The 21,149-nt window shown below is 40.3% G+C and overlaps 2 protein-coding genes and 1 long non-coding RNA gene across 4 annotated transcripts in view; 1 reads left to right on the forward strand and 2 right to left on the reverse strand.

The window, feature by feature from the left end:
• LOC117218693 (uncharacterized) lies at positions 1–5,029 on the reverse strand. Of its 2 annotated transcripts, XR_013035194.1 has the most exons (4): positions 4,736–5,029; positions 3,791–4,306; positions 3,601–3,715; positions 1–3,495 (listed from the first exon to the last, which is right to left on the reverse strand). It is a non-coding gene; the product is annotated as an uncharacterized LOC117218693 (long non-coding RNA). The 2 variants fall into 2 exon arrangements; XR_013035192.1 differs by having other exon boundaries at positions 3,791–5,029.
• Positions 1,467–9,702, forward strand: Cpap3-d (cuticular protein analogous to peritrophins 3-D). The gene is made up of 5 exons (XM_033467237.2): positions 1,467–1,658; positions 5,024–5,242; positions 6,321–6,588; positions 9,174–9,308; positions 9,399–9,702. The coding sequence occupies exons 1-5, from the start codon at positions 1,604–1,606 to the stop codon at positions 9,412–9,414; spliced, it is 693 nt and encodes a 230-aa protein (XP_033323128.1). The 5' UTR covers positions 1,467–1,603; the 3' UTR covers positions 9,415–9,702.
• The window catches only part of LOC117218689 (peritrophin-1), a 23,904-nt gene continuing 12,444 nt past the window's right edge, over positions 9,690–21,149 (reverse strand). Inside the window, exons 2-3 of the mRNA XM_033467235.2 lie at positions 15,477–15,887; positions 9,690–12,295 (exon numbers count right to left, since the gene is read on the reverse strand). Coding sequence (XP_033323126.1) covers positions 11,985–12,295; positions 15,477–15,887 — 722 coding nt within the window. The 3' untranslated portion in view covers positions 9,690–11,984. The remainder of the gene's footprint in view (positions 12,296–15,476; positions 15,888–21,149) is intronic.

Here is a 21,149-nt window from a genome sequence, read left to right on the forward strand (position 1 = left end):
TAGATTAGAAACAAATATTTAATACTAAATAAATTAAAAATAAATACTCAATACTAAACAGATTAAAAATAAATACTTAAAACAGGAAATAATTTAATTCATGAATTATTCTAGGAAGACAAGTTCAAAGAGATCGTTCGACGTTATCGAACTGCGTTTAACAGCAGATTATCGAATCCCCTGTAATTACCATTCAAATTCCGATGATCCAAGCAATTATGTAAACGACGTTTATCTTAATAATCGCCGCTAGAAATTCCGCACGTCCGCAAATATGAAAAGACGCGTGGAAATGTTAACGGCAAGAAAATCCTTCTGGCTATTATAAAACGTCGTTTACCGGTTCTTCGGCTAATCGAAGAGCATCATCTGCGTTGCCTCGGTATTAAACGAGCCAAACCGATCCAGCGATCGTCTACTGCGATTAACCACGGGAACAGACTTTTTCGATCTATTATGTAATCCGCCTGGATCCTAGGGGCAACGGATTTTCTCGCAGCTTCTAAAATGTCAGGAATAGTGGGCTCTTCTGCGTGTGCACCGGGTTGCACAAGCGAGGGTGTTCAGGTATTCAAGGATCGTGTTCAGGAAACGATACTGTTCCGGAAAATCCTTCGAACTTTCAGATGATACTCGTACATTTTGCGGAATTATTAAACACCTGAGTCGAGTACCAAAATGATCGATGCGAGATGTACATTTCTGTGTCACCCTTCGACGCAGACGATTTTTATCTGACAAAAACGTCATCGGTTCAATGAATAATTAATATATATATTCGGCTGCGTATCATACATTTTCGTAAATCGCTAAACGATTGAAAACAGATGTTACGTTAAAAATGTTGCAGAAATAATTGCATTTTATTACGACCTCAGTTCCTGTATCTGTGACATAACTGCAGGCATTTTTAATCTAATTTAAAGATTGGTCTATTAAAAAATTGATTAGAAACTCTTCGGCTGTGTACCATAGATTTGGAAAATCGCCTATTTAGAATATTTATCCCCACTTCATTGGCTTTCGATACAACATTTCTTTTTTATCATTCAATTATTCCTCTATATATTACGTAAGTCTAATAGTAAAGACTCCCTTATCCGAACATCTATTTCTACAATATTTTAATCATTGTATCTAATTATTGATATTATTAAGATACATTATTCGCCTAGTAGAGAGAACCAGAACAAAATTGTTCGATGATAGTATGTTTTAGCATCGAGACACTACAAAAATAAACCTAATAAAAGAGGTTCTAGCGTAATCAAAACTGTTTATATCTTCGAAAAATCTCGTCGTTCGCAAACCCATGGAATCGACGAATCGCGGGCATCGGAGCCGATCTGCGTCGAAAGAAAAAGTGGTCTCGCAGAAAGCTGAGCGGTCGGCTCGGGTCTATTCGCCGCGGAGACCGAGCGGGCACGAATCGAGCGTGCAGAATGAAGTCGCTGGGACCGAGGCTGGTGGGGTACGGCGAAAGAGAGCCGAGCAACTGTACCGAGCAAGTGAAGGGAGAGAAGCTCTGTGTCCCGAGGTCGATAACAAAGTGTCAGTAGTCAGAGTCGACCCGTGGCGGATCCAGAGCCCGAGCCCGTGCACTATGAGCTATCCGAGGAGCGCGACCTTATTGGCCCTGGTGGCTTTCCTGGCCTCCGGTAAGTTTTTTCCCGCCCATGGGCGCACCACCACCCGGTCCCGTCGATCCTTTTGCCCCCGGTGCCGACGAATTAACCGTGCCGATGCGACTGCATCAAGAACCCCCACGGCGCGCGCGTCTCTCGTTCGGTGCATCGTGTGCATCCTGCGTCCTGCGTCCTGCATCCTGCGTCGCCGCGCGTCGCCGTTCTCCGGACTGCATCCCGCAGGCGTGTCATCTCTCTCTCGTGCTGCTCGTCTCGTCTAAGCGTCTCGTTACGACACCCACGTGGCAGAATTTCAATAGCTTTCACCAACGGTCCCGCCGTCGGCTCTTTCCGCGCCATATGGTTACGTATGGCACGACCTATGATATAATGGCGGAGACCGTGCGACGTTTACGCCTTCGCCGTACATCATCTCGCGAGTTCGTGTTACAACGTCGATCTTCTTAGATTCGCGGCGAATCTTCGTATACGGTCGAATTCGTTCGCATCGGTGACAGGAAACGGGAGCCGAATGTTCTTCGGTCGATCGTTTTTCGAAACGCTTTCTATTCCAACTCTTAACGCTGGGTTTGACGGAACACGCCATTTTGAGGAGTCACAAATTTTTTCATTTGGTATCATTGAAATTGCGACAAATGAAATTAACAATTTAACTACCGGAAGCCCCTATTGATATACTTCTAAATGACTGAACTGCGGATATGAGAAGCTCAATCATCTTCTTTTAAATAACGTTTCTGAAAGAGTTTGCCACGTTGCACGAATCTAAATAATTTGATGGATTGTAGATGAGGGACTTGTAGTTTTTAAACAATTTTTCAAGAGATTCTTAACTGTTGATCTTCGATTTTGAAAGAACAGATAAAGTGTTGAACCACAGGAAACAGAACTGTACTAATAAACGATGCAAGACGGCAATTACATTCTATAGTACTTTTCTCTTCCATTCATTATTTTATGAGAGTCGCTGATAATTCGGTTATAATCAATTATTACAATTAATTCAAATAATTCGTTTGAACGAGTGGATTAGCAACACAGCGGCGCAAGCGACATTTTCGAAAACGTTGACTTGTGTCTTCAAACATAATCTACACGTGCGAAAATGTTAAAAAGACAAGTGAAATAAATGATAAAGTTCCTACGAATTAATTTAGCTATGAATTAAATGAAATTATTGATTTCGTGGACATTTCTGGATTTGATATCCGCCACTCGACGTGCTAGCGAAACTAAGTTATTCATCCCGAGATCCTAAGTTATTCTTCTATTAAACTGTATTAGTCGGCCATCCGCCTTCTTCGTCCTTCATAATTGATCCGTTCCTTCGTGGCCTCTGCCTCTTCAGGATCCCTTCAGGATCGCCGGTCCGGATGGTTCCAGGATTTAATTAGCCCCCGGTGATGGTTATTTATTATTATTATTTATTATTATAATTTATTATTATAATTTATTATTTATTATTATTATTTATTATTTATTATTATTATTATGGTTATTTATTATTATTATTATTATTTATTATTTATTATTATTATCCGTCTTCTTCGTCCTTCGTAATTGATCCGTTCCTCCGTGGCCTCTGCCTCTTCAGGATCCCTTCAGGATCGCCGGCCCGGGTGGTTCCAGGATTCAATTAGCCCCCGGTGATGGTTATTTACGACACCAGGTGCTACTGTTCTCACTTGTTAGCTCTGGTTATTCGCTGCGGTATTAATAGTTTCGCTGCGCAGATTCGTTTATCTCGCGGATCGGCTGCTTCTTCGAGTGATCGATGCGCGGCTCCTTTCCGGATCCTCTCGCGATTCACGGTAGATCGTAGATCTGTTCGACTGTGTTGCTTGGCACCCTAGAACATACGCTGTATTTGATTCCTTCCTGTTCTCTTGCACGAGTTGCATCACTCGTGAATTTATCGAGCAATCTTCGTAATTAACGATTAAATTGTTCGCACCTTACTAATCTCGATAAACAGATACACATTCTTGCTTGGAAACGTCTTTTGTAATCAATTGCATGCTGAGCTGCGATCTCTTCTATCTGCTGCATTCTTTCTGCATTATTCGAATCTGCAAAATGCAAAACGTGCGCGTTAGCAATAATTAATAATCTGTAGATCTTGTACTTTGTCAGAAGAAACTTACCAGCCTAGAATGAATTTTTCTTCCCGTTCGAACTCGATAAAATCGCTTGACTTTTGTAAGATTAGTTTGTATAAATGTTGCGGTCTTAGGGTATCGTGTTGGACGGAACGTTTACAGTGTTGTAACGACAATTGTAACTCAATTTACGTGCGAACAAACGTGCATATTAATATACCACGATCACGAGTTTCTCTTTTCATTAGCACGCTAGATCGGCTTCCCTTTCTCCTTGCTCCTCTATTCTGCTCCAGGTCCTTTCTATTGTGGCCGGAATTTCTGTTAAAGACCACTATTCTGTCATTTCGTTTCGCTTTAAACATTTTCTCGTGCCGTGAAACGTTCGCGTTGACGCGATGATGCATGAACGCACAGTGATTCGGTTTTTCAGTGCCCTCGGCGTCCGCGCTCCGCCATGCGGAATATAAAATGGCGGAGCTACGAGACTTCCGGTCGTCGATCTCTTTACCCGCGGACGTTGCTTTTTCGTCGCGTTCCGCTGTCTCGAGCTTATTAACACTAGATTTACAGAGCACAAGAAACAGCGGTTTTATATCGGTTTATAAAAGCAACGATAAGACATTTATTCTGATTTTTAAGAAGTGTTGTTGTAACATTTGCCGTAACATATAAATTGAGTAAATAACTTATATATGTATTTTTACGATACGAATAATCGTAAATTAAAAAATTAGTGATCCGTCATTTCGACGCGTTGATCTAGTGTTATGAACTTTATTGATTTTATTACGGATTACAAACGGTTCATCTTCTTATTCATAACACACCGTGAAATAAAATAAAACAAGAAAATCAAATAACATAAAATGGAATAGAGTGAAATACAATAAATTAAACTAATATAAAATGCAATAATTTATACAACGAATTTCAAGTTATACTATTATTAAACTATTAATACTATTCATAATAAATAATTCCATTTACATAAATTTACATAATTCGAGCTGCTATGGCGGACTGCGTCGGGTGTTTGTGCCAAACTCATTTTTGACTGTGTAACAGCGTGATGCTACCAATTGTCATGATCAAATTCAATCGATTTAAAATTGTTTCTTATAAGGCTTGTTCACGACTCTTAGAAATAACTACAAAAATCTAAGCGCGGGTGATGCGATCGTTATCGGTCTCCTCGTCTCATCATTTACTGCGAGCCAATAAAAATTCGTGATTTACTGATCAACGTCCGATTGTTTCGGTGAACTTGATTCACAGCCGAGGCAGCAACGCTTCTGGGAGCACCGCCGTGCCCAGATCCATGGGGCATCCATGCTTATCCGCATCCGGAGAGCTGCAACGCCTATTTCCTCTGCACGAACGGCACCCTGACCCTCGAGTACTGCGAGAACGGACTGCTTTTTGACGGCCACGGATCCGTGTACCAGCACTGCAACTATAACTGGGCGGTAAAGTGTGGCGATCGCAAGGCTGACCGTAAGTATCGCGTTGCGTTCCCGATAAATCGCGGCAATGCCGCAACAAACGCGACCGAGGATTTGTCTTTCGCTGGTAAACAGGCATTTTTACAGCAGCAACGTCGCGTTCACATTCGATAACGAGTATCAGTGACAATTGTTGTCTCATTCGTTTCATTCTTTCAAGGCTGGCTTCCTGGTTGCGCAATGAAAAGTGCTCGATCTCTTTATTCTTTTTTCAAGCAATTGTGACGTTGTCCAGTGAATGTTCATTCACACACGAGATTTACAGCATCTGTCAAAACGACGAATTACGAATTACATCGTAATCTAATTACTTTGTATTTTGTAATTGCAATTACGAATTACATTGTAATGTAATTACTTAGTATTTTGTAACTGTACTCAAATTGCAATTACAAATTACATTGTAATCTAATTACTCAGTATTTTATAATTGTAATTCAATTGCAATTACGAATTACATTGTAATTTAATTGAATGGAAATCTGAAAACGTAATTGTATTATTTATTTATTTATTTATTGCATATATACGGGAAGTTACGCATTAGTTATAAAATTACAAAAAAAGGAAAGGAAAAGAAATATAAAGAAATATAAAAATACAGAAAAAAATCAGATGTAATAAGATAATACAAGTGAATCACTTCGTAATAATAATTAATTACCAATTAAGTAATTGCCAATTGCAATTCTGCTCAAAACACTGTCTACTAATTCGTTTCCATCATCCTCCATTTTACGATCATATTTTCCAATATACAGTAAACTCTTCCTAATTGACGCTAAGATTGTGCACAACAATGAACAACTTGCGACACGTTTTTATAGTTGTTGGCGATCGGTAACTATGAAAACGTGCCGCTAGAGTCGAATAATCGTATCTCCTCTTCCCAACTTGTCCATTTTCGTATACAATCCGAGCGTCAATTAGGGAGAATTTACTGCAAACAGCCCCATTTCTGCGGCCGATTGGCAGAAACATAGCCTCCCTCGTTAGCATATCTCATCGCTATTAGCATATCTCAGCTTTCTCCGAAACGCGCGTGTAACATTCCGCGGACTGGTTTTTAGTTACTCCTCTGAGCAGTCCCGGCTGCGAGTACCAATTCGGCATGTACCCGGCCAGCGACGCGTGCAGCAACACGTACATCAAGTGCGTCCACGGGATTCCTAAGGAAACCCCGTGCGACGCTGGATTAGTATACGAGGAGAAGAGTCACACATGCGTCTGGCCGGATCAACTGTTGCCCTACTGCAACCCGGAGGAAATCGTCGGCTTCAAATGCCCCCACAAAGTGCCGTCGCACAGCGCCGCTGCCAAATACTGGCCCTATCCTAGGTACGTACGCTAATCCACGCACTATACTTCTAGAAACATTCTGAAATCGCTCGACGACTTTCAGCGAAACTGCTGAAATTTTTCTTTCGACCCGAAGTTCACAGTTCTAGAAAACAGAGCATTAATTGTTGGCCTAATCGATGCGCTTGTGACAACTGCACTCGCGATGTACATTATTTAGATGAACTATTTATACTGCTTTTTTTGCTTATGAAAGTTATTGGAAGGGAAAATATGTTTTGATTCAGCTGCCGATTCTTGGAATCGACACAGAACGGTTTCATATTGCATAAATATCTGCTAATAAATATCTTAGTCTCTTCGTACGTTTATTATGATTTCAACGTAGGCAAATGCTAATATTATGCTTGCATTGCGATCGTTGATAAGTTTATTGCTAGACTGTCGAGTTTTATGGAAATGCATGAATCGATACGTCATTACGATTTTGCATGTCGCATTCGTTTTGCATATTTTAGTCGGGAAACGTGTGCGCAGCGTATGCAACGCGAATTGTTACTTAAATTGAAATTGTTAAATATCTATTATATTAAATATTTAACAATTATTATTATTATCATTAATTATTATTATTATTAATTATTAAATATCTATTACACTAGCCAGATGAATCTGTGGTGTGAATATCTCCGCACATTTTCCTTTCATAAACGCATACTTTTATATTTGTGAACGCATAGTTTTCGTGTATACTTGCATATTTCATGAGGATAATGTAGCGTATATTTTTTGCGTATTTTACGTGCATACAAATCCACGGTCCAGTTATTACATTTGTTACTAATGCTAGGTTTACGAAGCAAAAAGAGCAGCATTGCTTCACTAAAATAATAAGCAAAAGACGTATTTCGTAAAAATAACATTACAGCTTTTTCTAATGACTTTTTTCATAATATACGAGTGGGTTGGAATCATAATAAGGAACAAGAAATATTATTGCCTATTAACATGTGTATCGTATACCGATTAAAATCGTTAACGTAAATGATGAAATTACTATAAATTAACTTAACTCCAAATTGACTTATTTCACTTGCCTTTTTGAAACATTTTGGCAGGCATAAATTATACTTTCTTAAAAATAAGTAAAAATTTTCGGAAATGTGACTGGCTACGATTCTAACCCACTAATACGTCAAATGAATAAATTGCGACAATTCGGACAATTTAAAAACGAAAGTACACGTCATTCTGACGCGTTCCGTAAACCCAGTCTTAACACAACCAACAAGGAAACATAATTTCTCATTAACTCGAAACGGCTTCCGAGGCAACGATGCTTCCTAAAGATTCCGCACGGTAATCTTTATTTACCAACGTCCCGACTGTCTTCCGATTACGCTTCTTTTTTCGTTTCTCAAGAAACGGAAAAGAGTTGTTTGCGAGTTTATTTAGGAATGCACGGGATCGGCCACAGATCGTGGCTTTTTATCGCCGGCTTCTTGCTCGCCCGGCAAAAAGGCGTACACGTGTGAAAGTCGACGGAGAGGCTTTCTCGATAAACTGCGGAGCACGGTGAAAGAGCCGCGCCGCTCGGAAATATCGCGCGGTACGGTTACCAAAACGAGCAGGAGTCCTTAAATATCCGGCGATTTACGTTCGCCCGGCGCGCAAATTAAAAACCGGTCTAAAATCGTCTTGGAGGACCGCGCGCCCGCTGCGAGGCGACACATGTTTTAAGGACGCTCGTCTCTCCGTGCTCGACAATCGCATTGTCTCCGATTTTTATTACTCTGGCAACTCCGTCCGGACGTTGTTGCGATCACCTAAGCTTGCGCGTGTCGTCGCATCTTTCATTGATTACGTGCTCTTCGAGAGATTATTTCAGTTGTAAGATTCGTGAAAGTTAAGTTTGCGAGATTTATGGAAATTTGATTCGTAAGATTCGCAGAAGTTTCATTTGCAAGATCTGTAGAAATTTTGTTCGCAGGATTCGTGGAAATTTCATTTCGATATATTCGGTTTAAGTTCATTCTGTATTATTCGGTTTAGGTTCATTTTGTATGATTCTATTCGCGTTAATTTTGCATTATTCGGTCGAAGTTCATGTCGCAAGAATCTTTCAGCAGCCCCGTGAATCTTATATTTCTCAAAGTCTCGCCGCCATTTTGATTTCGACGACCGTCGGCGACAATTAGCACGTAGAAACGATCGCGTGAACTAAAAATAATTAACGAAGAAAAATTCGAAAGAACATTCTCCGAGTTCCGTGCAACGAAAGGTTTATTCGCCGGTAAAATTATTCTAAAAATGTTGCCTGTATTATCGCCGCCATCTTGCATTCCAAAAGCCACAAATACCCGCAAAGATAAAACGATTCTACACGTAAGAGTTTAACGATCGATTCGAAGTTATTCACACGCGAGAGTTCAAACGTTAATCGTTAAACTGCTAACAGATTACTCAACGCTAAGATTATTCTAAAAATGGCGCGTAAGAATCTTCATCTTGGATTTCATCACGGCGGAACGAACGCGCTCGCAGATCTCCCGCGATCATTGAATAATCGATCAAACGAACGTACAGATTTGTTCACAAGTATTTCAAGTATTTTTCTCCATTAGATTCCCAGTGCCCGGTGATTGCGGAAGATTGATCACCTGCGTGGATGGTCATCCTCGTTTGCTCACCTGCGGCGACGGCAAACTCTTCGACTCCGTCAGCCTGTCCTGCTTGGAGCCCGAGGAACTGCCTCACTGGTACTCGCTCGATCTTTTAGCCACATAGTTTCAAGCAACCATAAGCCGATCGTTCGCATTAATCACGTCCCACGATCGTCTCTGTTTCAGTGCCAATAATCTTTAAATAGAAAAGTGACATCAGGAAGTCTCCAACAAGTCTCCGCAGCCGATAATCTAAAGCAACTCCTGGTAACAAGATGGCGCGACCTAATCCCGTCTTTGGCATAGACAGAAATCGCTGAAACCTGGAACATCAGCACAGTTCTCCCTTCGACCGGCTCGATCCAAAAAAAGCTTCCAAATTTTGAGGCACTGCACACCGAGAGGGGACGCGAAATTCTTCGAAGAGGCGAAATGATCTGTACGACGAGCATGTTCCGAATAAAATGTGGACACCAGTACGAAAAAAAAACATATACAACGTACACTTTATTTTCAACGAGTCTACAATCGTACATGCGTGAACGTTTCCGATAGCAAAGAGTCTTACGATTAAGAGCGAAGGGCAAGGTGAAAAAAGGGGGAGGGTTGGTGGTCGGGGAGAGGTGGGGGGATGGGTAAATAGAGTAGTATTTACACTTCGACCTACAAGGGTGGAAGAACGTGTTCCTTACGATTAGATCCTCTTAGCCTACGTGCAGACGGTCTACGGGCTCGACCGGAGAGAATACGGGAAGAAACAATCGTACCAAAAAGGGGGAGGGTGGGGAGAACGTACCAAGATTAATAAATCCTTCGACTATGAACATGCTAGAACGAAGCGTTATTGCGATACACGTTTAAGAAAAGTACTCGGTTCAGCGCGTTTCGCTCTGCTCGCACCAATTATTAATTGTTCGTCGTTCAACAGTGCCTGATATTCTTACGGAATCGATGAAAAGACTTCGGGGTTAGGTTAGCTTCTCGCGGAGAAATGTCAAAGACATCAGTTTTTATTCTTTTCGACCGTGACACGCCACCGATGTGAAAAATCTGAAAACATGCATTTCCACGATTTTTCCGAGCAGAATTTTCGATTTAAGAATGTCGAACGAATTGTGGATTATGCATTTGCTGTTTCGCTGGTTTCAGATTTTTCTCCGAATTTTTACAAGATTATTAATTAGAGAAATCGGGCCAAAAACCGATTATTCGATTTCACCTAGAAACTACCCTCTACCCGATCAAGATACCGGGTTGGAATTTTGCACAAGTTTTTTTGTCGAGTTTTTATCGAACGGCGCGTCGGAGATATAATTCGTTAAGGGCTCTTTTCACCCCCTTGCGCGGCTATACCCTTTCCCCTCTACGTTAGCCTGAAGTTCGATCACTGGAAAATCCCTCGGATCTCGCAGAGAAATTTTACGTTAGCACCTCGACTGCCGAAATAATTAGCTGAGATTTGAACATTCTTTTTTTCTTTTTTAACTAATCCATTCTATCTTCCTGACTCGATTCGGATTGTAACTTTAGGATTGAAATAGTTCCGATGAAGTACTTTAGCTTACAAGGAGCACTATTTAACTGACGACAAAATCGCACCGATTTTTTTATGCAGATCGAAAGTACATGTGTATTACGAAGATCACGAATATGTCAATTAAAAGGACGATCAAGGTCTGGAATGACCTTGAGAGATCAACGAAGAAGGAAGGAAAATTGGGGATGCTGATTATTGTTGACTTTCATTTAATATTATCTATTTATTATCGCTAATCCCTGCTAATTATTATTCATCGTCATTTATTAATATATTATCACTAGACTACGGATTTTATGCACATATGATAAAAACGAGAGAGCGAAGTATAAAACAGAAAAAGAATCTAAAGAATTCGAAAATGTTGATATATCAAATATATATATATATATATATTCAAATATATTCAAATTATTTGATATATTCAAATGATTGAAGAAGAAAAGAAATTTCCATTTGGCTTCTGTTTCTTAAAAACGATGCAGAATACTTTGACTTTGCATAAAGTTCCGCAGCCTAATTATAACCTACTATAATTTCCTATAATCAAATTTCACGTAAAGAGACAATTACTTTTGAACAGACGGTTTATCATTCTCTCTCCCTCGCTTCTTCTTCCTCCTTCGTTGACCTCTCGAGGTCTTTGAATATACAAATTTACAAATTTACAAATTTTGAATTTACAGCTTCGAATTTACACTTTTGTGATCTCCGTGACACGTTCTTTCGATCTATCTATACAGATCCGTGCGATCTTGTCACCGATCGAATAACTGTTCCTTGTCAGCGAAAAATCGTCGAGATTGTCGAAGCAGTTACCGCGGCAGTCGAAGCGTCAGGGTAACGGTGGCTGCTGTGAAATTCTAGACGGTTTTGCGAAACGCGTTGATTATGCTTATCGATAGACTGCGGATCTTTATGCAAAATGAAAAACGTCTTGCATCAGTTGCAAGACGTACAGATGTATCATTCCTTCTTCCATAATTTTAATTGGCTGAGACTAGTGTACCGATGTTTTCCACTTATCTCAACCCTTTCACCGTTTCAAATCGCGCACTCTCGCTTTTTCTCACGAATGCATAAAATATCCGCAGTCTACTTAACAATCCTCTCTCGATCGACGAGACGCCGCCGTCGGAGCCCGGCGGCGATCCGATTCTGCACTCAGTTCTGAATCGAATCGATTCTCGATCGCGCTGCTTCCGAGCTATTGCTACCTGTGCCCGGAGGACTCGTTAGTTTCTGGGACGAGGTCGAAGGGGAATCGGGAGCGCGCCTGCCGGCAGGGGCGGCACGCCGGGCGGCAGGTTCTCCTCTTCCGGTTCCTGCTCGTTCCGACCTTCCGGAAGGTCGCCGTCGAGGTTCGGCGGTGTCGTCGGCACGTCGCAGTCCTCCGTGGGCGGGACCACGCACCTCAACGACCTTCGGTCGAACACCAGCATCGCGGGGCACCTTTGCAGCCGCGGGTAGCCGCCTTGACATTGCCAGTAACGGTTGCAGGACTTGCCCAGCGGGACGTTTCCGTTCGCGTCGTCGTTGCACAGAGCTGTCGGGGATACGATTACGTGTAACCGGATAGCTTCGGCGTAACGGCCCGGCAACGTGGAGCCTCGCCACGTTTCGGCGTCCGGAGACCTTCAGGCTACAATCTCTCTCGGACCCGAAATCCACGCGAAATCGAGGATTCCTCGCGAAAATCGCACATTTTTCATCGTCGATCTTCGTACCGTTGGTATTTCGGAAGAATTAATAATCGTATCGCAATAATTCTATACTTGTTTTGAAGCTTGAACTTTCTACTTTTGTCAGACATTTTTCGTTTTTTTTGTAACTTGTTTCTATATAATGTAACAGGTGCGAAACTGCGTTCATGCTCGTTCTGACTATGTGACGGATAGAAACGGCTCTAAGTACACCGGAGAATTTTTTTCGTAATTGAGCCCAACGTTAATTTGAAGATTGATGCTTCCTCTTTAAAATAGCTACTTGAACTTCGATGTAGGATTTTTTTTCGGCCGCTTTATTGAGCTTTAAGCGATAGCTGTACTGTCTACTTTGTAGGAGTAGAAGGTACGCTGGAACGTGTCCCTCGTTCCTGTTCCATGGATCGGCTGGGAAAAATCGTGCACTGAGTTTTGTGGAGTCGTTGTAAAGAGGAAGCTTCAATCTTTAAATCTATGACAGATTCGTCCGTAGGAATAATTTTCCAATGATTTTACGCAGGTTCGAATGCGTAAGGTTTGCGAGTAAATCTGTGTCTTCAGTTTTCCACCTGTTGCATCGCCTCGAAGTATGTTCGAAAAAGACGTGTTACGGATTATGAAAGTACAGGCTTCAAGCTTGAAAATGAGTCCAGGCTCGTTGTTCTGCGATTCGTTTTAACGAAATTATAACAGTTCGAATGTCGACGATTTATGGAAAATCGAAAAATTTATTGTGCGAATAATTTTTGGTGATCGTCATTTGTAATAACTATACTGCTGGATTTTTACGCGAAATAAGAATTGTCTATATTAATTTCAACAAAATAAAGAGCTCTTCTTCTTTTTTAATATAATTTTTAATAGGTTGAAAATAATGTAACAGCATTCTTAAAATCTCATGGTCTCTCCGATGTTTTGTGTTTCGCCTATACATTTGTCTTATAAATGCATATAAATCCGCAGTATAGTAATTACAAAGATGCTTCTAATTAAAAGCTCGTCAAGAAACAAGTGCGGAGGCGTGCAGCGATACCTGTACATTTTTGGGACACGTGTGAGAAGCAATCTCGATGGAGGCATGCAAGATTAAATCCATCAAGGTTAATGCGACTCCGATACCTGAAACCCGGTATGATTTATTCAATGATCCGAAAGGCGTTTATAAATAATTTATCAACTTCTCGGATAAAATGTTCGCGTCGGATGAATATTCATGAAGCGTTAAACATCGAGGGGATTGAAACCGGCGATGAATTATAAATTCTTTCCAGCCGGTAATCTTTGTAGCCAAGCAAATATTATTTTATTAAGAATATTCATTCTGTAGCTATCAAATCTTGAATTCGCTTACCTCTCCAAGCACTTGTAAATATTTTTTACAATAAATAAGAAACGAATGCGCATTATTTATTTACTTATTAATGATTTAGACCAGATTAGTCGCATCTTCAATGAAATTGAGTTTTCCAAAACCTGTGCAGTGCTAGAAGCGATTCTTAAATTTTTAGTGAGCTCAAAATCGTGCAACATGAACGTATCGAAATAAAAATGATATCCTGCATGATTAAAAAAACCGCGGTTAATTTAGAAATCTGAAATTCAGTTGCTACAGTTGCTGACTCTATTTACAACTCATCGAAAACATTCGCAGAAAGTGCTGACTTTGTGGCAAGGTCTGCGGTTTAACGAAGTCGCAACGACCGCGAAATATAGAATCGTGTGATGAAGATTCCACGAGGCCCCATGATCAATGGGAAGTCCGTCGAGCAGTCGGACAGCCACTCGTTCACCATTGGCGATGCGTGGGGCAACCGAAGGCGCGACAAGAGCTCACTTCGAATGCTAATTAGGCGGCTCGCCTCCTTTTCCCCGCAGGGAGCAATGACTTCGCTTGAAGTCCTCTCGCGCTGGCGAAGAGAGAGAGAGAGAGAGAGAGAGAGAGAGAGAGAAAGAGAGAGAGAGAGAGAAAGAGAGAGAGAGAGAGAGAGAGAGAATCGAGGAGAGCCGCGTGTGCACGCTGATATTCGTGTGCTCCTTTCCGTACGTGGCCGCTTTCGAAAGTGAGAATGATCGCGGCCATCGCTCCGGGGTAAATATGTTTTGCGTAAGAGACGACGGGAACAGCTGTTTCCCGAAGCGAGTAAAAGTTCTTAGCCAAATAACAAGGACGTCACGGATATCGCAAACCGCAATCATGAATCTTGATAAACAGCCGCAAAGGGTTCGAAGACAGCAGCGATAACGAGGAAGAATTAAATATATAAAGGGGAAAATAAAGAATTATTTCCACAAGGAAAACATTACTTAAAGACGGCAAGAATAAAGGGAAAAAATTAAATAAATAAAGAGGATAATTATTTTCGTAAGGGAAAGATTGTTTAAAGACGGCAAGGATAAAGTAGAAAAATTAAATATATAAAGAGAAAGATCAAGAATTGTTTCCATAAGGAAAACATTGTTTAAAGACAGCAGATATAAAGAGAAAAAGTGAAATAAATAACGAGGAAAATCAAGAATTGCTTCTACAGGAAAAATATTCTTCAAAGACAGCAAAAATAAAGAGAAAAAATGAAATAAATAACGAGAGGAAAATCAAGAATTATTTCCACAAGAAAAACATTCTTTAAAGATAGCAGATATATAAAGAGAACAAATAAATAAATAACGAGGAAAATCAAGAATTGCTTCTACAGGAAAAATATTCTTCAAAGACAGCAAAAATAAAAATGAAACAAATAAAGAGGAAAATCGGGGATCATTTCTACCAAAAAAACAGTGTTAAGAACAGCAAAGATAACAAGATAAAATTAGTTAAAATTCATATCAACATCCATCTAGAAAAACGAAGAATTATTTTCACAACGAAAATAAAATACAGCAAACGTAGCGAAGATAAAATTAGTAAAAACGTAATAACCATGATTAATCGCAGAATCAGGGCAACCATCACCAAGTGAAAACTTTTCCCATGTGAAATCCTCCGTCGCAATAAAATGCCATAGCGAATGAATCGGCGTTACTCACGATGCTTCTGGCATCCCTCGACATTCTCGGGCCAGTCGCAGGACCTGGCTCTCTCATTGTAGAGGAGACCACCGATGCAAAGTTGCTCGGTCGCGGTGCCGTTCCAACAGGTCCAGTACCTCGTGCAGGATGTCTCGTGGCCGAAAATGCCATAAAGCCAGTCGCAATGGTCCGCTGGGATCGGCGGGTTCGCCTGGCGTTTGCCGTCGCAGTAATTCGCCCTCCACGGATAATCGCAGCCCTCGGTCACACCGCGGTGTTTCCCGGCGAACACCAGGCCGTTTGGACAGTCGAACAACTCGGGACGACCGTTCACGCATTCCCAGTAGCGGTCGCAGTACTCTATATCACCGACGACTCGCGACTTTGTCTGGCATGGGTCCTCTTGCTGCTGCTTCTGGGCGTACGAACCTGCAACGATCATTGTATTTTTTAGTTTCGTACAAAGACTTCGTTCAAATAATAATCACTCCTTAGAAGACTCTAATGTATATGTATATTACTTTTAAATTGATTTAAAAACTTTTAACTCGGTTGTTCGTTCAAATACATTTATAATAAATTTGCAAATATCGGATGATTATTGAACAAATTGTTGAACACATTGTTGAGCTCGGATTATCATTGAAATAATTTTTGAATGAGTTTTTAAACTCGTATGGTCATGGAAATAAATTTTTAATGGATATGTAAACTCGTATAATTATTGAAATAATCTTTGAACAAATTTTTAAACTCGGATGATCATTCAAATAATTGTTTAACAATCTTTTACCCTTAAGATGATCGGCGAAATAAATTTTAAATAAGCTTCTAAACTCTTGGACGATCATTGAAATAATTTTTGAATGAACTTTTAAACTCGGTTGGTCCTTGAAATAAATTGTTAAGAATCAATTCCAACCGATTGCTACATAATAACGCAACCATAAGCCGTTCCCAGTCCCATAAATTTGAAGAAAAGCCGTTCGGTTCTAAACAGAAGGAAATTTCAAGAATCGAGGAACACGTAAAAGTGATTTACAGACCGAAATTCTTTCCTCGACGTTCGAACGACTAACGAACGCCAATTACGAAATCTTTGACAGTAGATCAAACATTCGTCGACCCGCCGTTCGAGTTAAAAGCCGCGTTTACGTGTTTTTCTATTCCGGAATAATGCGAGCAGGAAATTAAGAAAGGCGAACGGCTCTTGCAATTAAATATCAAGTTGCACGTTGCAATTGATTCCGTACGAGCGAGGAACGTCGTTCCCGGCGACCGTGAGCCACGGTAACATGATTTCTCGTTGGATCCGATCGAACGATCCGTGAGTCATCGTTCGTTGGCACATCGATCAAGGGGACGCGTTGCGATCCGGCTTTTCTTCGAACGATTCATGTTCCGTCTGGGAAAGTTCCAGAAAATTTATTATTTTCTATGGAAATACGACTTTTCCTTGGCTCGGAAATGTTGCAGTTGATTGAACGTGTTGTTGATCGATTTGTTCATTCCTCAACAGACATATATTTCTAAATTTACTTAATAAATAAAATTATTTATTATTATTATTATTATTATTACTATTATTATATATTATAATAATTTGTTATATACTGTTATATTTAACAGCAAGGTTACTAATATTTTAAGCCAGTTTTCATTCGATTCTTAAGAAAAAAACCGATGTCAATCGGTTCCCTCGTGCTCGAAGCTCCGGTGGTCGAAAATTGAACATAATTTTGAATCGAATAAAGTTTACACGTGCTTTTTTAGCGCGTCGAATTTTCTCCATTCGCGATATCATGCGCTTTCGCACAGATTCCCCAAATTAATGAAAAACCGGGCGCGCAATTTTCGAGAGTGCGACGCGTCGCAACGATCGAGCCCCGAGGAGTCGGAATTACGCGAACAAGTTTCAATGAGACGAACAATAGTCCATAAATCGCGATGATTCAGGTTAAGGCTCGACCGGCGGCGTCGTCGGAACAATGAAGTGACTCTAATTACCGCGAGGCTGTTAGAAGGCGACCAGAAGTATCGCTTCGCTATCTTCGTTTTATCGCGTTCTTTTCGATTGTCTACGTCAGGCCGGGGCTACGCGTCGCGGCGTATCGCGTCATCGAAACGCGTTTTAATCAGAGAGACAAGCCGCGCTAATGCAGGCCGCGCGCGACGCAGAATGCAATTCCCCGTGCGATACTTTCTCAGATGCCAGCCGCGATTGGAAAGGCGTTAATGTTCCTTATAATCATCATCGTAGACCCGTGAGAAAACAATGATACAATCGGCGAAACACAAGAATCACCGGACGTTACGAAAGTTTTATTCTAAGCTCTATCCTAGGCTTCTAGCATGAGCTTTATTGTTAGCTAGGATTTACGCTACGAAGTTCTCCAATTCATCTATTCGATTCTGTTCGCCGATCGTCGCTGCTCTACGACGTCGTATAACTTCGATGAACATTCTATTACAATCTTCTTTTTTATTAAGCTATCAAACCAAGCAACACGATGACTCTATTATTTATTTATTTATAACCAGATGACTTATTTAACAGATACAGGGTTATTGCATGTATATATGTTCGATATTACTTACTGTTAGTTTCTATATTCTTGCGGAACATCGTTCGAGAAAATGATAAATTATTTATAATTTATTTTCATTATATTTATTTATTGCATTCATTTTATTATAATTTATTTTATTTATAAAATTACATAAGAGGGAACTAATGCGAAGAGGAAAGTAGTTCTTGTCCTTGAGAAACTTTGTTTCTGGCGTAATACTAATGGACGTAATTCTAACGCGGTTCTAACGAATGTTTCTAAATTTAAATCTAACAGTAAAACGCACGAAGCTCTGCAAGGTGCAAAACAATCTCCACTGTTACTAGTATAACTCTCAATAATGAATGTTTCTAAGGACTTTTTCTAGTGAATTTATTTCAATTACATGCCACAAGAGCACACACACACACTATATCAAAACATCTAATTAAAGCGGAGACATACGTATATTGCGGAGAATTGAAAGGTTGAGATCGTTATAATAAATCTCGACGGAGTAGTCGCCGGTTCGCGAAGCAAATTGCCGTAATTCCGCGAGTCTCGACGGCGGACGGGATAAAAACGGCTGTTGAGGAAGGCAGAAAGATTGTTCCCCGGAGAAGAAGTAAATGCAGAGCGCGGCACGATATTAATTTCCAGGACGGCGTTTTCGCTCATCTCGGTGGCACGGCGCGACACAGCGCAACGGTTTAACCACAGGGGACTCTACACGTAGCCCACGCAATATCTCGGGGGGCCCCCTAATGGGTGTAATTCGGTCTGTATTCGGAGTGGCCAGGTAGAAAAGTAAATAGTAAAGTAAGGTGGGAAGCCAGCCAGCAGCGCGCTCCCAAGAGAGCACGCTTCGCTCCCAAGTGAAAGTGCCTAGCCTTGACTTGCAACCTTCAGGGCACCTCTTTCCTCCGTACCATGCTCCATAAAGTCCAACATTCGATTCACAACGTTTCAGCCGACGTCGTTCCCATCTTTCTTCGAGAACTCGTCGATGGTCGGTAAACAGCCTTTCGGATTAAATGGAACGTGCTGAAGTGCGTTTGTCAGCGAGTACTCTCGTCGACTTGGCTACTTCAGTGGCAAAGGTGTGAATTTTAGGGAAATAAATGGCAAAGTAATAGTATCTGATCTTTCTTATATTAATTGGCATTCTAAATAATGATAAATCAATTTTTGTCGCACTTTTAATATTTTTTTTATTAATTATTTATCTTCTGGCGGAATATTTATTTTCCATGTTATAGTGTTTTCACTTTTTTACATGAAAATAGGTGAAAATTTTGTTTATTGTATTTGATTTCGTCGTAATTAAATTGTTTAAACGATAAACGAACGATTGATTGCGATCTTCTTTGTTCTAATCGGCTTTCTATGTAACGAAACTTTCTTGTGGCAATTTTATCATTTTTTATAAATCCGTACAGATTTAGGAATGCAGAGATTGTTGTGAATTAATGTATGGTAATTTGTATTGGCACCGCAGAGTCGTCATTCGAGTGCAAAAAGGTTTAAGTACACAAACATTGCTATGTTCAAAATGAAAAATCGCCAATGCGAAAAAATTGAAGGAGCTATTAAAAATGATTAAGAATTAAAAAGAATGAAAAATTACAAAGAATTTTCTGAGTTCATTCCACTGGCATAATTCGTTTTATCTGCTTGTCTGTCGATGAAAGGCTACTTCCACTTCAATTCCTTCCTGCCTGTTGCAAGTACTTGATTTTAGCAGTTTAAACGATAAATAAATAATCGATTGAGGAAGTACTAAAATCCAAAAAATATTCAAAAATATTAAATCTTTTTCGAGGCTGGGTCTCCAAGAATTTAGCGTCAGCGTTTTATTAAGAACAGCATGACTTCCACCCCTCGTTGGAATGCGATCCGAGCGAGCGGAGCTAGCCGCTATCTATAGTAGTTCCGAAGCTTAAAAACAGAAGAGGCAGAAACGGAGAATGATTCAGAAGTTGTTCGGTGATTTTCGTAAATGGATCTTGATCTGTTCCTTATGAATGGATCGCAGGGATTTCAGGGTTCCTTTTCCTTTTTATCTCGAAACGTGTTCTTTTTCGAAGGCGGCTGGCTGAATGTCAAGGATACGCGCGTTTAAATTATGCAAAACAGGATAATCTTATCTGGGGGATCTCCGTCTCGTCGGGGTACAAGTCGAAGTGGGTCCTGCACTTACGGTTATTTTTAAAGATCAAGTTACTCGAAGCAATCGCTGTTGAAATTGTTTAACGATTATGTTCTTGAGGGAGCTCGTTCTGTTTTTAGGAGAGATGTGAAACCGTCGAAAGAAAAACCTGATTTAAATTGTACCGATTCAAATTGTACTGATTCATATTGTACCAATTTAAATTGTACTGATTTAAATTACAAAAAAATTGTGAGTTGTTTCAGAATTTTTGTGCTTCAAGTAAAATGAAATTAACAATCGTGAAACAACAATTGCCTTACCATAATCGTTTATCGAACGATCGTGAATTTAAGAATGTTGTCACACTTTTCGCATCTTATTAAGATATCGGAGGAAGAAAAAACTTCTAATTTATGCAAACCTTCATGCAAAATCAAAATGTTGTTCAGGATTTGCGTGAAACTAAATAAAACTGTATATCTTCTTCGAATAGCTTTAATTAATTGAAAATAATGTAACAATATCCCTCTAAATTCTGCTACTCTATTTTATTATTTATTATTTATTATTTATTTCTATCATCTATTATTTTCTATTTCTGTCGTAAAATTCTTGCAATAAATGCATAATATCCGCTACCTAGTGATTATAACAATTTCTCGACCGGATACCAGAAATTTCCAGCGCGCCGGTCGATCATAGTTAATGAAACGATCATTCGAACGAGCAATGTCCGGCGGCAACGGCATTCTATCCAGAGCGTTCCGAACTCCTGAAAGGCGATCCATTTCGAAAGGCTCGTTGCAGGCGTGCACACTACCGTTGCATTTCTTCAGGTATGCAATCCCCGTTTGCTCGTCGAAAAATCTAGGAACGCCACACGCTAACGCAATAAATACCGACAGACTCGCTGGACTGGATCCGATAGATAAGGGAAGGAAAGCGGGACTGAAAATCACTACAATAACGGGGCTTATCTGCGATCGAACG

The sequence above is a fragment of the Megalopta genalis genome, chromosome 1 (genome assembly GCF_051020955.1).
Source record: "Megalopta genalis isolate 19385.01 chromosome 1, iyMegGena1_principal, whole genome shotgun sequence".
Classification (NCBI taxonomy): domain Eukaryota; kingdom Metazoa; phylum Arthropoda; class Insecta; order Hymenoptera; family Halictidae; genus Megalopta; species Megalopta genalis.